Below are 14,229 nucleotides of genomic sequence, written 5' to 3' on the forward strand. Positions count from 1 at the left end.
AAATATAATGATTAAATTGAAATTCGGCGTTTTAATGTTACTAAATCGAAATGTGGCATTTGTAATCTGCTTTACAGATTTTTGGTTGTCAGAACTCTTCTAAATGATTAAATTTGAAGCTGTCTGGCGATCCAATTGGCTCCGCGTTCTGTAAGAATATTTCAAATATTAATTTACCCGAGGAGTTTGACAGGTTTCGCTTATTCTTCCTGAACATGTAAATATCATAAAAGCGCACCATGTTATGTATAAAGTAGGTGTATGTTTAAGCTCAATCAGAACTTTTCAGCACTCGAAGTAATGGTTACATGACATGAAGTTAATTCTTAATTATTAAGAATGGGCGGAGTGACTTAGAATACAACCTCATTGGCTGACAATTTATCAACGCCAAATCTGACGCCGCGAATGTGTATCGGATGAGTGGCAGAAGGCGGACCTTTGTTAAAGGTAAAACGATATGTTTACCCACGTAATAGGGTAATTATTCGCACAACTGGAGAATAACTTGAAGTAATAAAGTGGATATTGTGTTTTGAAGGAACTAAAATGGAAGTTTTAATATAGTTTTAGTAAGGCAGTCTTAAACAGCAGTTTCATACTCATTCTAATCATAGGTATGTTCTTTTATGATATTGTTTGTTATTCTTATGTTAAAATTTTAACAGTAAACATATTTGGTCTAATTAAGAACTTTTGATTTGAAGTTTACAATAGAACTGAAAAGGGCCATATAGTAATAGTACGTGTTTTATAGAAATCGAAAGCATAGATTTTTCGTTTATACATTATTTTTCAGCGTTGGTACTCATGATATCCATTTGCATTTTGTCTGGCAATGGCTGGAGTTTTTTCTCAGTTATTACAGCATTGCGCATGCTCATATATTTTATATAGAGATAATTTATCATTATAATATTACGATTCGTAAAGTCCTTCAGGAATGACCGCGAGACCAATTGTTTTCGTAAGCTGAGTTTATATTCGTACGACTAATTCAGTAAATTCACGTGTCGTTGTCGACCTTTTGTTTTGTTTTACATAAGCATAAATAGCAGCCAATGAACTCATCGTACACTACACAAATTCTCCTGCTCCTAGGGTTCTGTTTGTCTCGAAACGCAGATATAACATAGTCATGTTATGGGCTCTTGACCTAATAAAGAGGATTATAAAAAGGTGACATAACAGCATGCATTTAAGGACTAAAGCTAGATGAAAACCTTTTTATATAGCAGTTCTGAAAACTGTAAAAAAATCTTCTTTAAGAACTTTATCAAAACAAGCCACTGGACATGTCCCTATAGTTTTCATTGCTTGATTCGATTTGACCATGAATTTGTCACATTTAGAATCATATTCCGTTAGGACGTACTGTTCTACAGTTGTGTTGCCTTACAGTTGAAAATGAATTATTTTGTTACGGTATGTACGTGAATTGTTGGATCATGTAAAAATTTGTTCAGATGTACCGAAACTTGTAGGAATTGTTTTCCATTACATGTCTTTCTTAATTAATATTCAAGGAATAAAATGAGATATGAAATAGTAAAAACCTTGCATGAAATATAGTTACCGCTACTGCTTCTGCTACTGTTACGGCTACGGTTACGTCTACGGTTAATGCTACTGCTCCTGCTCCTGCTATTGCTTTCGCTACTGCTTTTGCTACTGTTACGGCTACGGCTACGGCTGATGTTATTGCGCTTGCAATTGCTATCGCTACTGCTTCTCCTACTGTTACGGCTAAGGCTACAGCTATGGCTACAGCTACTTATACGGCTACAGCTAATATTACTGCTCCTGCTATTGCAATCGCTACTGCTTCTGCTTCTGTTACGGCTACGGCAACGGCAATGGCTAATGTTACTACTTCTGCTATTGCTATTGCTATCGCTACTGCTGTTGCTACTGCTACTGCTACTGCTACGGCTACTGCTATGGCTACTGCTACTGCTACGGCAACTATTACTGATACAGCTATATCAACTGCTACGGCTATGGCTGCTTTGACTGCTATGGTTACTGTTTATGTTTGAGATCACAATATATTTCACCTCCTGAACACCAAAAGTAAATACAACTTTTGGTGCTCACTCGGTGAAATATTATTACGATCTTAAACTGAAACAAACACTTACCCTCTATATATGACCTCAGTAAATATATAATCTAAGTTGAATTTACTGTTTGGTAACATCTTACAAAGAAACCCTATACAATTACACTTTTGCATGTATAGAAAAAGCTTTTTTTGGTGCCATGGCGACAGTTTTCCACGAAAAACAGAGCTGTCCGCTAATGTGATGGACAAACAGCATATCTTCTTCTTGAAGTTAATAATGTTTTTAGTTTTTTCGTGAACATGTTTAGAACTTATTTTGTCAATATTTCTTTTATTGCATTGATGTTGAAAAGAATAATGGAATTATTTCAATAGCAACGAAACGCTATTCGCTTGAAATGAATAGAAATAATATTGAAGAGACAATCAGGTCAAACGTGGTTTATCTAAATGAGTAGGTGACAAGTAATGTTTTATATTAAAATTTCGACATAATCTGTATTTTATGGAAGTGATGACCTTTTTGTTTCTAACGAGTGTTGTGGAGCAGGAAATCCAAAATGGCCGCCATAAAATTTCAATTGAGTAAAAATGTTTCGTTTAAATATGACAATTTTTTCAATTGAGTAAAAATGTTTCGTTTAAATATGGCAATTTACATCCACATGAATATGAATTCTCTCTAAAATAACCATACAACACTATCCACTTCAATGTACATGTAATGGTGATTTAAAGGTCAGAGTATGAAAAATTCCCCCCTGTTTCAATATATTTTTCTTTTTGTTTACGTTTCTTTATTTTTTTGGTCTTTGAAGACTCATTTGCAACCTAAGGAAATTTAAAAGCGCTTCTCTGTCATTTGCTCGCTTGCCGTACTGCGTTCATACAGCATTAACGCAAGATCAATTGAGTACTAGCATTTGTTTTTAAAGAAGTGTAACAGACCAGGTAAATTTGCATAAATGAATACCTGATTTTGTAACGTCGTATACCATTCGTTAAATGACGTTGCGCTTCTTCGATTTGAGCGCAATATTAAAATAAACAATGACGTCATAACACCTTGCGTGTTATACAATATAAACGTCAAGTTTTATTTACACAATGGACTAGATGAATGTAAATATTTAATTATTAAAGATACCACACTTTTATTTCAGCTGATACATTGGATTTATCAATTTTTAACACATTCTTTATTCATATGAAGAAGGAAACAAGCGTAAAGACGGGCAGTTTAAATGTTTTCGTGCGGTATGACATTGTTCATTTTATGAAAGATACCGAACTCTTTATTATCGTCCTTGTATTACTGTAACAATATCGCGAAGTGAATAGGTTAGTAATATTAGCGTCACCATTGTCTAATGTACAAACTATTTGCATTATATTAAAACGAATCAATGTTCTCAATTACCATATATACGCGTCCAAAATATATCCTAGGTGCAAATGTGACCACGAAGTATAACAGCGCAACATTGTTAATGAAAAGATGATTTAACTGTTTTATAATGTACTTCATACCACTAAACATTTCAAAATCGTGGTCAAAGTAGTTTTATCTTTGTTTGATTTAATAAAAACAAAAATAAAAACAAAACAGTTTTAGTAACATTTAATCTCTTGTTCCATATTAAAAGTCAAGTTTAGCACATACAGTGCTTAACCATGTGTATCCTCTATATACGATCCCGTATTTTGACAGCAATATCGGATAAAAACAGAGTGGGTCTTGAGCTTTTCTTTTTTTAAATCATATTGATATTTTATTCAAGTGTACCAAGTTTAAAATTTTAACCAAATATGCACAATTTATGCAATATCACATTATCACCCGACTAAATCAGTGAATCTAGAGTTTACAAGTCTGTTATACTGCCTTCCAAAACAATTTACATCATATCAGTTGTTTCTTGTTCAAAAAGTTAAGTATTTTTCTTTCAAATTCTAATTTTCGCCTATAGTAACTATCTTGCTTGTCTATTCGTTTTGATCGAATTAGGTCAGCACTTGAACTTTTGTCTTTGACTCTTTATTTCTGAGCGGGGCTTGAGAATTATTTCATTTGTATGGCTTTGCTTGTTTAACCAGCCACTTGTGTTTTGTGCAAACGCTGTCTGTGATTCTAAAGCAAGCGTTGATCTATAGGGTACTGCTAAGATATGGTCTGCAAATAGGAAAACTCTTTCTTGAAATATGTTTTGTTTTTCCGCACTAGCTGTTATTTAAGGACACATGTAATCAAGCGTAACAAACACCAAACAAGAGACAGATAACAACTACCTAATAACAGATGGGTTAATATGAGCATTATCTACGTTAATTGTTTTGATGTTTTTAGTTTATAACTATAAGCAGATTTTTAGACAAGCCAATGTTGAACCAAGTTAAAAGTTGTAGTATATATTTAAGTTGTAGTATATAATTTATTTTTAGGCTTGAGCGCTAGCTCAAGACTTCTGTAATAGACCACAAAAATTCCACTGAGTACATGTGGAGTTGAAAATCATACTTGAATAAACCAGATTTTAATGAAAATCAATTTATGAAACATACCTGGAATAATCCTTTATTTACAAAATAAGTTCATATTTATGTTCATGTTTGGTTAAAAGTAAGATTGTGTAATATTTTGCGTATACTAACAGAAAACACATTTATAAAACACTGATATGAAAGGGAAAACTCATTTAAACTGTAAAAACTCCTGGCAGTTCTGGGTTTGACCTTATTGGAATAAGATAACATAATAATTCTAAAATTTAGGTACTATAGGGGATGTTACTCAGATATACAGTACATAATTAATTCAATGCAATTCTCCCTTCTGTACTGCTCTAGCAGTGAAATTAGCTAATTGAGTGAGTGAGTGAGTGAGTGAGTGAGTGAGTGAGTGAGTGAGTGAGTGAGTGAGTTTTGCGGGAGCTCGGGCGAGCGAGTATCCAATAGGAATTGTCGCTCAAGCCGTTCAGCACTATCAGTGCTTTCATATACTTTTAGCATGCAGTACCTGAAGAATGGATAAACTAAAAACGTAAGGCAAATGTGTTTTCATTACTTATTTTTTAAATGGCAAAAACATACCACTCGTTTGTTATTTGGATATAATGATTATGTTTAATGACTGGCAATGTTAGAGAAATCCAAAGTCAACAAATCTCAACCATTTTTTAAATTATTTCCCTTAAAAGAAAAAAGTAAAAATAGTTTTAAAATCACGCATATTTGGGTTGTCAAATGATAAGGCGAAGGATATCACAACAATAAACTACTATTAAACGTTCCACAATTCTAAAGCCGGGGAAGAAAGAGAAGTAGATAACTGGCAACTGTTTGTATAAACCTTACACGTGCAGTATTAGAGGTGTAACACAATTTACAATGGAACTACTGAAGAATTCTCATAAAATTTAAACTGTCTATAAAACTTATTTCTTAAAAATAAATTCCACAGATGTGCCTGTCATAATAAAGAATTTTCTGTCTGCTACATAAACTGATTTTAACTCCAGCATGACTGGCAGATACTCAGTTGGCACCACTGTAGCTATTGTATGGGTCATATGTACAGTTTATTTGAAATACGTAGATAATGAGAAATCATACCATTTCAATGATAAATATAATAAACACAGGATTATCATGTGTTAATCTGTATTGCTATAAAAGTATTCTCTTTTGATGGTTATCAGTAGAATTTTGAGTTGGGGAGTCAGATTTAGTCTTGTTTATGGCTAAAGGGTACACATGTAAGAAAATCAAACAACTATTGTATTTTATTCATGTACACTGATGTATCTGCGTATCGTTGTTTTGAAACACTATTATTCGTACATTTGCCAGTCGGTTTTTCGATCATTTCCAGTTGTTTTTTTCGCGAAAATTTAACTACCACCCAATCAGGAGTTGGGGATTTAGATTTTGTCTTTTTTAAAGATGCACTCTTCCTCCCAAATCAGATTATCCACAATTACAACTATTGTTTTAATATTCCAAAAATGATGAATAAATGTCGGAAACAATGGTTCTTATGAAAGATACCGAGTTTAATTTGAAATGTGCATAAAACTCAGTATTTCTACATTATGAAACTATAGTAAATTACAGTAAAACTTTTAGCATTCACCAATCATTTAATACTTTTGCATTTTCAGCTATTACATACACGGTTACAATCTTGTTATCAGTAATTAATGTTTTCCATAAATGCATTATTTAGTAAGCAGTTAAAGTTTTATCAGTCAATATCTATGTTTGTTATACATGTGTATGTTTTCATTTTGAATAAGAGTGTCACTTAAATGGTTGAACGGTACAAATGTGAAAATACACACGTCAAATGTATTTTATGCATGTACACAGATTTATCTTCGAAACAAACACTGTTTTAAGTACTTCAGGGTGTGAATTCAACTCATGTGTATATTTGGATCACAAAACAAGACAAAATCTGAATCCCAAACTACCACCTGGTTGATAGTTGGATATACGCGAATAACCAACTTGAAATGTTCGAATATCCAACTGGCGAATGTAGAAATTATACTAAAATAAAACAGTTTTTTTCTCACGAAGATACATCTGTGTACATGCATACAATGAAATTGGGCGTATGATTTCTTTACATGTGTACCTTTTATTCATAAAACAAGACAACTGGATATTCGCAAATAACCGACTGAAATTAGTCGAGTAGCTTAAAATCAACATCAACATTTAACTTTGATTATTCCAATCACCAACTAGCATGTAGTTGAATGTTCTAATTTACACCTGGCAACTAGCAGGTAGTTGAAAATTCGAATCCCCAAATACCAACTTACAACTACCTCGCAACTTTACCGTCATGGTTAAAACTCTATCGACATTTCGTGCAAAATGAGCACCGTTTTCGTTCTCATTGATTATTTTATGCATAAGTTTGTTTTTATGAAATGTTTAGTTATCTTATGTTATTGTTGTGATAAAAAACTTTTGATTTTAAGTTTACAATATAACTAAAGTAAGAAAGTATAGTTTCTAATCAGTATATGCAGTATTTACTACTTACGTACTATATACTTCTTGATTGGATATGGTTATGTCTGGAGGGTTTCCAGTCATGTAAATTTTAAATTGCACATAACGAGAGCATGTATTTAATTCGGAAAGAAAAACCAACATATTTTTGCGATCTACAGAAAATGGCTGGGATCGTACAATTATTTTGGTGGACCCTAGTTCTAACATTTAAACTTCTATAATTAATTATTCATTAATTTCCGTTTAGACTTTTTAAAACTCATCGATGGTTTCGTAAATTGCGTACTTGAAGCCTTATCTGAGTGCAGTTAACCAGTCCTACTTCAGCTTTTGTGTATTCAATCGATACACGAACTGCGTTCCAAACAATGAAAGCCACATAGTTGTTTATGTCATTTTCTGAAAATGACACTTGAACAGCCTTATCAATTGATTGCTTTACCAGTTTAGGTGAGCACGGTGAAGAAAAAAACAGCATTTCCGTACGGGATGTAAGTGAATTGTTGGATTATTTTGGATTATGTTCAATTGTACTGAAACCTTTGGGTAAGACATGTCTAACGAATTTCATTATCAATTTAAATCAAAATTTAAAACCCTCCCAGAAAACATTGCATGAAATACAGTTATGGCTACTATTAGGAATCTTGCTTGCTTAAGGTGGAAAATGCCATGGCAACCAAAACGCTTGTTCTTTTATGTTTAAATAAAGCAATGAAAAAAGTAAGGCAGACGTTTTAAATGTACTTTTCTCTTTGAAACCTAATAGGAACACCTCGGCCATTTTCCATCGAAAACAACCTCAGATGTTCATGGACGGTTCACAATATCAGATTTCTAGACATTTAACTACGCTGCAAATAGATCTCGCAGTAATTTCAATTTAGTTGGTAATGCAAGAATACAAATAACACGTTAAAACACTATAATTTATTAAATTGTTTTGATTTAATTTTTCGAACTTCTTTTACAAATGCATCGCCATACATCCTAGGTTGTTTTCGATGGAAAATGGCCGGGATGTTCCGATTGTTTTTATATATAGTTGTGTTGTAAATGAATTATCAGTATTTTTAAAGTTATCTGGTTACAAAAGTTGTTTATACATAAGCTAAGCTTAAAATCTGTATATTTCAAAAGTACAAAATAGTATGAACATTTATTAAAATACTAGTTATATATAACCGTTAGTGCTTATATTTTGTCTTCTTAATGATTAAGTCGGAAGGCCTAGTGTTACCCGGTGCCGACTGATCAATTAGAAGATGAAAACTCAATGCTGCCTTAAGCAAGAAATGCCCCCACGAATGCCTTCATTTTAGCCATTACACAGGCGTGAGCTTTTAAATTACTCTCTAAATAAATAAAAATATAATGATTAAATGGACATTCGGCGTTTTAATATTACTTAATCGAAATGAGACATTTGTAATTTGCTTTACAGATTTTTGGTTGTCAGAACTCTTCTAATTGATAAAACTTGAAGCTGTCTGGCGATGCCATTGGCGGAGCCTTGAGCCGGAACACTATGTTGTTTTTACGTTCTGTAAGAATAATTCAAATATTAATTTACCCGAGGAGTTTGACAGGCTTCGCTTATTCTTCCTGAACATGTGGAATACCATAAAAGCGCACCATGTCATGTATGAAGTAGGTGTATGTTTGAGCTTAATCAGAACTATTCAGCACTCGAAGTAATATTTAGATGATATAAAGTTTATTCTTAATGATTTAGAATGGGCAGAGTGACATAGAATACAACCTCATTGGCTGACACATTGTCAACGCCTAATATGACGCAGCGAATGTGTATCGGATGAGTGACAGAAGGACCATTAAAAACCCATTTAAGTTATAATTCGTAATGATTAAGTCCAGTACTTAATGATTGCCTATCTGCATTTTATTAACTGAACATGTAGGTTGTATTCTTATAATATGATAAACTAGACGTAAGGAAGATTTATCAGTTTATCTTTCTCGTATGGAAACGCCTTAACCAAAAAATAACCAATGTAGTTAAATGATAAATGCACAACTGTTTTGTTCAAGGTTACAATAGTCGAATGGTTGTAAAAGGTAAAACGATATGTTTACCCACGTAATAGGGTAATTATTCGCACAACTGGAGAATAACTTGAAGTAATAAAGTGGATATTGTGTTTTGAAGTAACTAAAATGGAAGTTTTAATATAGTTTTAGTAAGGCAGTCTTAAACAGCAGTTTCATACTCATTTTAATCATTTAGGTATGTTATTTTATAATATTGTTTGTTTTTCTTATGTTAAAATTTTGACAGTAAGCATATTTGGTCTAATTAAGAACTTTTGATTTGAAGTTTACAATAGAACTGAAAAGGGCCATTTAGTATTAGTACGTGTTTAATATAAGTTGAAAGCATGGTTTCTTCGCTTATACATTGTTTTTCTGCGTCTGTACTATATCCATCTACATTGTATCTGGCAATGGGTGGAGGTTTTCTCAGTCATTACAGTATTAGCGGTGTAAAGTTTAAGTTGCCGATAGCATTGCGCATGCTCATGAGCGAGGTTTTAAATAAAATCAATAAAAAAAACAATGTTTGACTGTATTTCACTTTTTTTTTCTTGGCATTTGTACTCCAAACCCCTTCCTAGTTCATCAGTTTTTCTCGGTCCAAACCATACGTTGGAATAGTATGCCTTGACATAACATTCAATATTTAATGACGGCACTTCATTTAGCGGCAAAACAAATGACGTTGATAGAAATAACATATATATTAAGGGATAAACTATCATTTTATTAATTACGATTCGTCCTTCGTGCATTTCCGCGAGAATGACCAATTGTTTTCGTACGCTGGGTTTATATTTGTACGGTAGGTAAATTCACGTGACGTTGTCGACCGTTTGTTTTGTTTTACATAAGCATATTTTGGCACATATATCAAAACCTAACAAACAGCAAACAAGGAACTCATCATACACTACACATATTCAAAGCTATTATCATTTATAAATTTAAAATTATGATAATCTGTCCGTCATAATTTTTCGTCGCACGTATCTCAATAGTTATTTGAATTGTAGCCATAAACGTTAACATCAGCATGAAGAGTTGTGCTCCTGGGATTCATTCTGTTTGTGTCAAAGCCCAGATATAACATATTTATGTTATGGACCCTTGACCTAGTCAAGAGGATTATAAAGAGGTGTAAATTTCATGCTTTACATTTATTGATGAACTCATTTTAATTACATATTTTCATAAAATTAAATTAATTATGTTTGCTTATGCAGTTAACAGTTAATAGCATGCATTTAAGGACTAAAGCTAGATTCAGCAGTTCTGCAATAATCTCTGTTTTAAGAACCTTATTAAAACAAGTCACTGGCCATGTCCCTATGGTTTTCATTGCTTGATTCGATTTGACCATGCATTTGTCACATTTAGAATCCTATTCCGTAAGGACGTATTGTTCGACAGTTGTATTGCCATGGTTTAATAGGCAACTAATGATTGATTCCTTATTTTCATGCATGCGGGTATGAGGAACAAAGTTCTAACATATAACTTATTACACTTATCAAAAATTCATTTGCGTTTCACAATTGTAAGAAAATCATTAATCGTTCCGTGAATTGCATTGATAGTTATAGTTTTTGTGTTAACCTTTTATATGAATTGAATTAAACGTTAATTGAATGTCGGACCTGTAACGTTATTGACAACATCTCAGATCGCAGAAATGACATACAAAGACTGATTCATTCCTAATTTTCGTGCGTGCTGGGTTTCGATCGTTCGATTATTTTACAGGCATTTAATTTAAGTTTATTTAATGATTAATCATTATCTAATTGAAAATCACCAATCGTTCCATGAATTCCATTGACACGAGGTTATCGACGGACAGAGCTATCTTAAATTGTAAATCAAGTATAGACATTTATATTGTACAAAAGACAGATAACGTTCAAACATTAAAATCCCCTGCAATTGTCTACGTCATAAACAGAAACCTGATTAGATATAAATATTGCTTAGTGTGACAAAAATACATATTTTAATTGCTCAATTATTTCAGTCGAGTACCTGGTTGAAAATGATATATTTTGTTACGGGATAAACGCGACTCGTTGGATCATGTAAGGATATGTTCAGTTGTATCGAAACTTATAGGTATTCTTTTCAATTACATGCCTTTCTTAATTAAAACTCAACGAAATAAATAAAACTGAAATAGAAATAACCTTGCAAGAAATACAGTTACCACCACTGTTACTGCTACTTTTACAGGTACTCTTACTGCTACTGCTACTACTACTGCTACTATTATTGTTACAGCTATGGCAACTCTTTCTGCTACTGCAACTTCTACTGCTTCTGTTATGGCTATAGCTTCTACTACTGCTAATGCTTCTACTACTGTAACTGTTACGACTAAAGCTGATCTTACTGCTACTGCAACTGCTTCTGCTATTGCTACTGTTACGGCTACAGGTACTCTTACTGCTCCTGCTTCTGATACTGCTACTGTAAAGACTACTCTTACTGCTCCATCTTCTGCTATTGCTACTGCAACGGCTACACGTACTCTAACTGCTCCAGCTTCTGCTATTGCTACTGTTACGGCTACAGGTACTCTTACTGCTCCAGCTTCTGCTATTGCTTCTGTTACGGCTACAGGTACTCTTACTGCTCCTGCTTCTGATACTGCTACTATTACTGCTAAGGCTACTCTTAGTGCTACTGCTACTATAAAACCGACGACTAGTCTTACTGTTACTGCTACTGTTATTATTACGGCTACGGCTACTCCTACAGCTACGGCTACCCTAATTGCTATTGCTTCTGCTACAGTCAAACCTGTATTAAGTGGCCACCCTTGGGAAATGATCAAAGTGGCTGCTTAAAACAGGTGGCCACTTAATCCAGGTTTGACATTTTCGCCTCTTTAGCTTTATTCAGAGAGGAGTATGTTTCTTAACCACCACATCACACCACAATCAGTCAATATTATTGAAGAAGGTTGAAAACAAATACATTTGTATAGATAAAATAACTTTATTTTAAATTTATAAATAAAATACATTAATTAGATAAATGTTGATACAAGGCATAAACAAAACACACCTCAAATCAGTCTACACATTTACACAACTACATGTACATTCACATTTTTGAGTTCACTTTTTAAAGAAGTCCGTACATTAGATAAATGTTGATGCATAGCATAAACAAAACACACCACATATATCAGTCTACACATTTACACAACTACATGTACATACACATTTTAGTTAATTCAGTTCCTCATGTCCTGTCATTTTCCTCTGTCTTTTTGCGTTTGGATTTCTATTGGTTTCATATTCCTCCACAATTAAGAAAAGTAAGAAATTTATTTGAGTCCTTCCACAGTTAAAATCTTGGCAACACTTCTTGCACTACGGCCGTTTTCTTATAACTTTATACACTCGACACGTTCTTTTAGAGTCAAACACTTTCGATTAGTCTTATTTTCAGCCATAATCAAAGTTAAAAAAAACAACATCAGGAACATTGCATTGTGTAAATATCCGTTCATAGAAATTTAAATCCGTGCAAATAATATTGAAGTGAATAAAAATCGTAACTAGTTTCACGCCTTCGAATGAGAATGCAAGCTGTGAATTCATAATAACCGGTGTTTTTGTCGGTATTTAATAATTAACTTCGTAATTATTTAATTATCTATTAATTGTGTCATTAATTGTGTCAATTCTGATCAAAACATTCACCGACGTGAAATAAACATGATTTCTCGATGAGTAAACATGCATGGCAATCGTGTGATGCAATATTTATTTTCATTGGCTGACGGAGATACCCGAGGCCGTCGTTCTTTTCCGTAAACTTCTATACGCAATTAAAGCTGTGTATTAGAAAAATTTATACGCGGAAGTGTCAGTGACAAGGGATTAGTGGCCGTTAATTAGTGTTTATATGGCTTCATGGGGACAAAAATTAGTGGCCGTGGCCGCGTTAGACAGTTGGCCGCTTAATACACGTACATTATATAGTAAAAACGTACGGGGGAATTTGGAGTGGCCCGTTAAGGCAGGTGGCCATTTAAAGCAGGTGACCGTTCAACCAGGTTTGACTGTACTAATATTGTTACGGCTTCGGCTACTCTTACTGCTACTGCTTCTGCTACTTATACGGTTACTCTTAAAGCTACTGCTACTGCAAATGCTCCTGATCCTACTACGGTTATTGTTACTGCTACAGTTACGTCTATGGCTACTGCTTCTCCTACGGCGACTCCTACTGTTACGGTACGGCTACGGTTATTCTCACTGCAATTGTTACTTCTACGGCTACGGCTACTGCAATTTCTACTGGTACGATTACTCTTACGGTTACGGCTACTCTTATTGCTATTGTAACTGCTACTGATGCTGTTTCGGCTACGGTTACGGCTAATCTTACTGCTACTGCTTCTGCTACTGCAACTGTAATGGCTACCGTTACTTTTACTGCTAATGTTACGGTTACTCTTACGGTAACGGCTACTCTTACTGCAACTTCTTCTGCTCCTGCTACTGTTACGGCTACTTTTACCGCTACTCTTACTTCTACTGCTCCTGCTGCTGGCACAGCTACGGCTACTCTTACTGCTACTTCTTCTGCTATTGATACTGTTACGGCTATGGCTTCCGCTAGTCTTACCTCTACTGCTCGTGCTTCTGGCATGGCTTCGGCTACTTTTAGTTCTACTGCTAAGGCTACTCGTACTGGTACTGCTACTGGTTAGGCAACGTCTACCTTCACTGTTACTGCTATAGCTACGGTAAAGGCTACTCGAACTTTAACTGCTACGGCTACTCGTTCTGCGACTGCTACTGGTTCGGCAACGTCTACCTTCACTGTTACTGCTACGGCTACGGTTACGGCTAGTCTTTGCACTACTGCCAAAGCTACTCGTACTTGTATTGCTACTGGTTAGTCAACGTCTACCTTCACTGTTACTGCTACTGCTACGGCTACTCGTACTTCTACTGCTACGGCTACTCGTACTGCTACTGCTACTGGTTCGGCAACGTCAACCTTCACTGTTACTGCTACGGCAACGTCTACCTTTACTGTTACTGTTACGTCTACGGCTACTAGTA

The 14,229-nt window shown here is 34.3% G+C and overlaps 1 protein-coding gene across 7 annotated transcripts in view; it reads left to right on the top strand.

Annotated features, from left to right (window-relative positions):
- Positions 1-359: 359 nt before the first annotated feature.
- Positions 360-14,229, top strand: part of LOC128205096 (uncharacterized) — a 25,677-nt gene continuing 11,807 nt past the window's right edge. The window contains exon 1 of one of the 7 annotated variants that reach the window (XM_052906515.1): positions 360-450. Coding sequence is in view for 1 of the 7 variants with exons in the window: in XM_052906522.1 (XP_052762482.1) it covers positions 9,160-9,172 (13 nt within the window). In the remaining 6 variants the exon portion in view is untranslated. Of the gene's footprint in view, positions 451-509; positions 618-7,439; positions 7,640-9,153; positions 9,173-9,209; positions 9,342-11,205; positions 11,224-14,229 lie in introns of those variants that run through there. The other 6 variants (XM_052906516.1, XM_052906518.1, XM_052906520.1 and 3 more) reach the window with 6 other exon arrangements.

The sequence above is a fragment of the Mya arenaria genome, chromosome 10 (genome assembly GCF_026914265.1).
Source record: "Mya arenaria isolate MELC-2E11 chromosome 10, ASM2691426v1".
NCBI lineage: Eukaryota > Metazoa > Mollusca > Bivalvia > Myida > Myidae > Mya > Mya arenaria.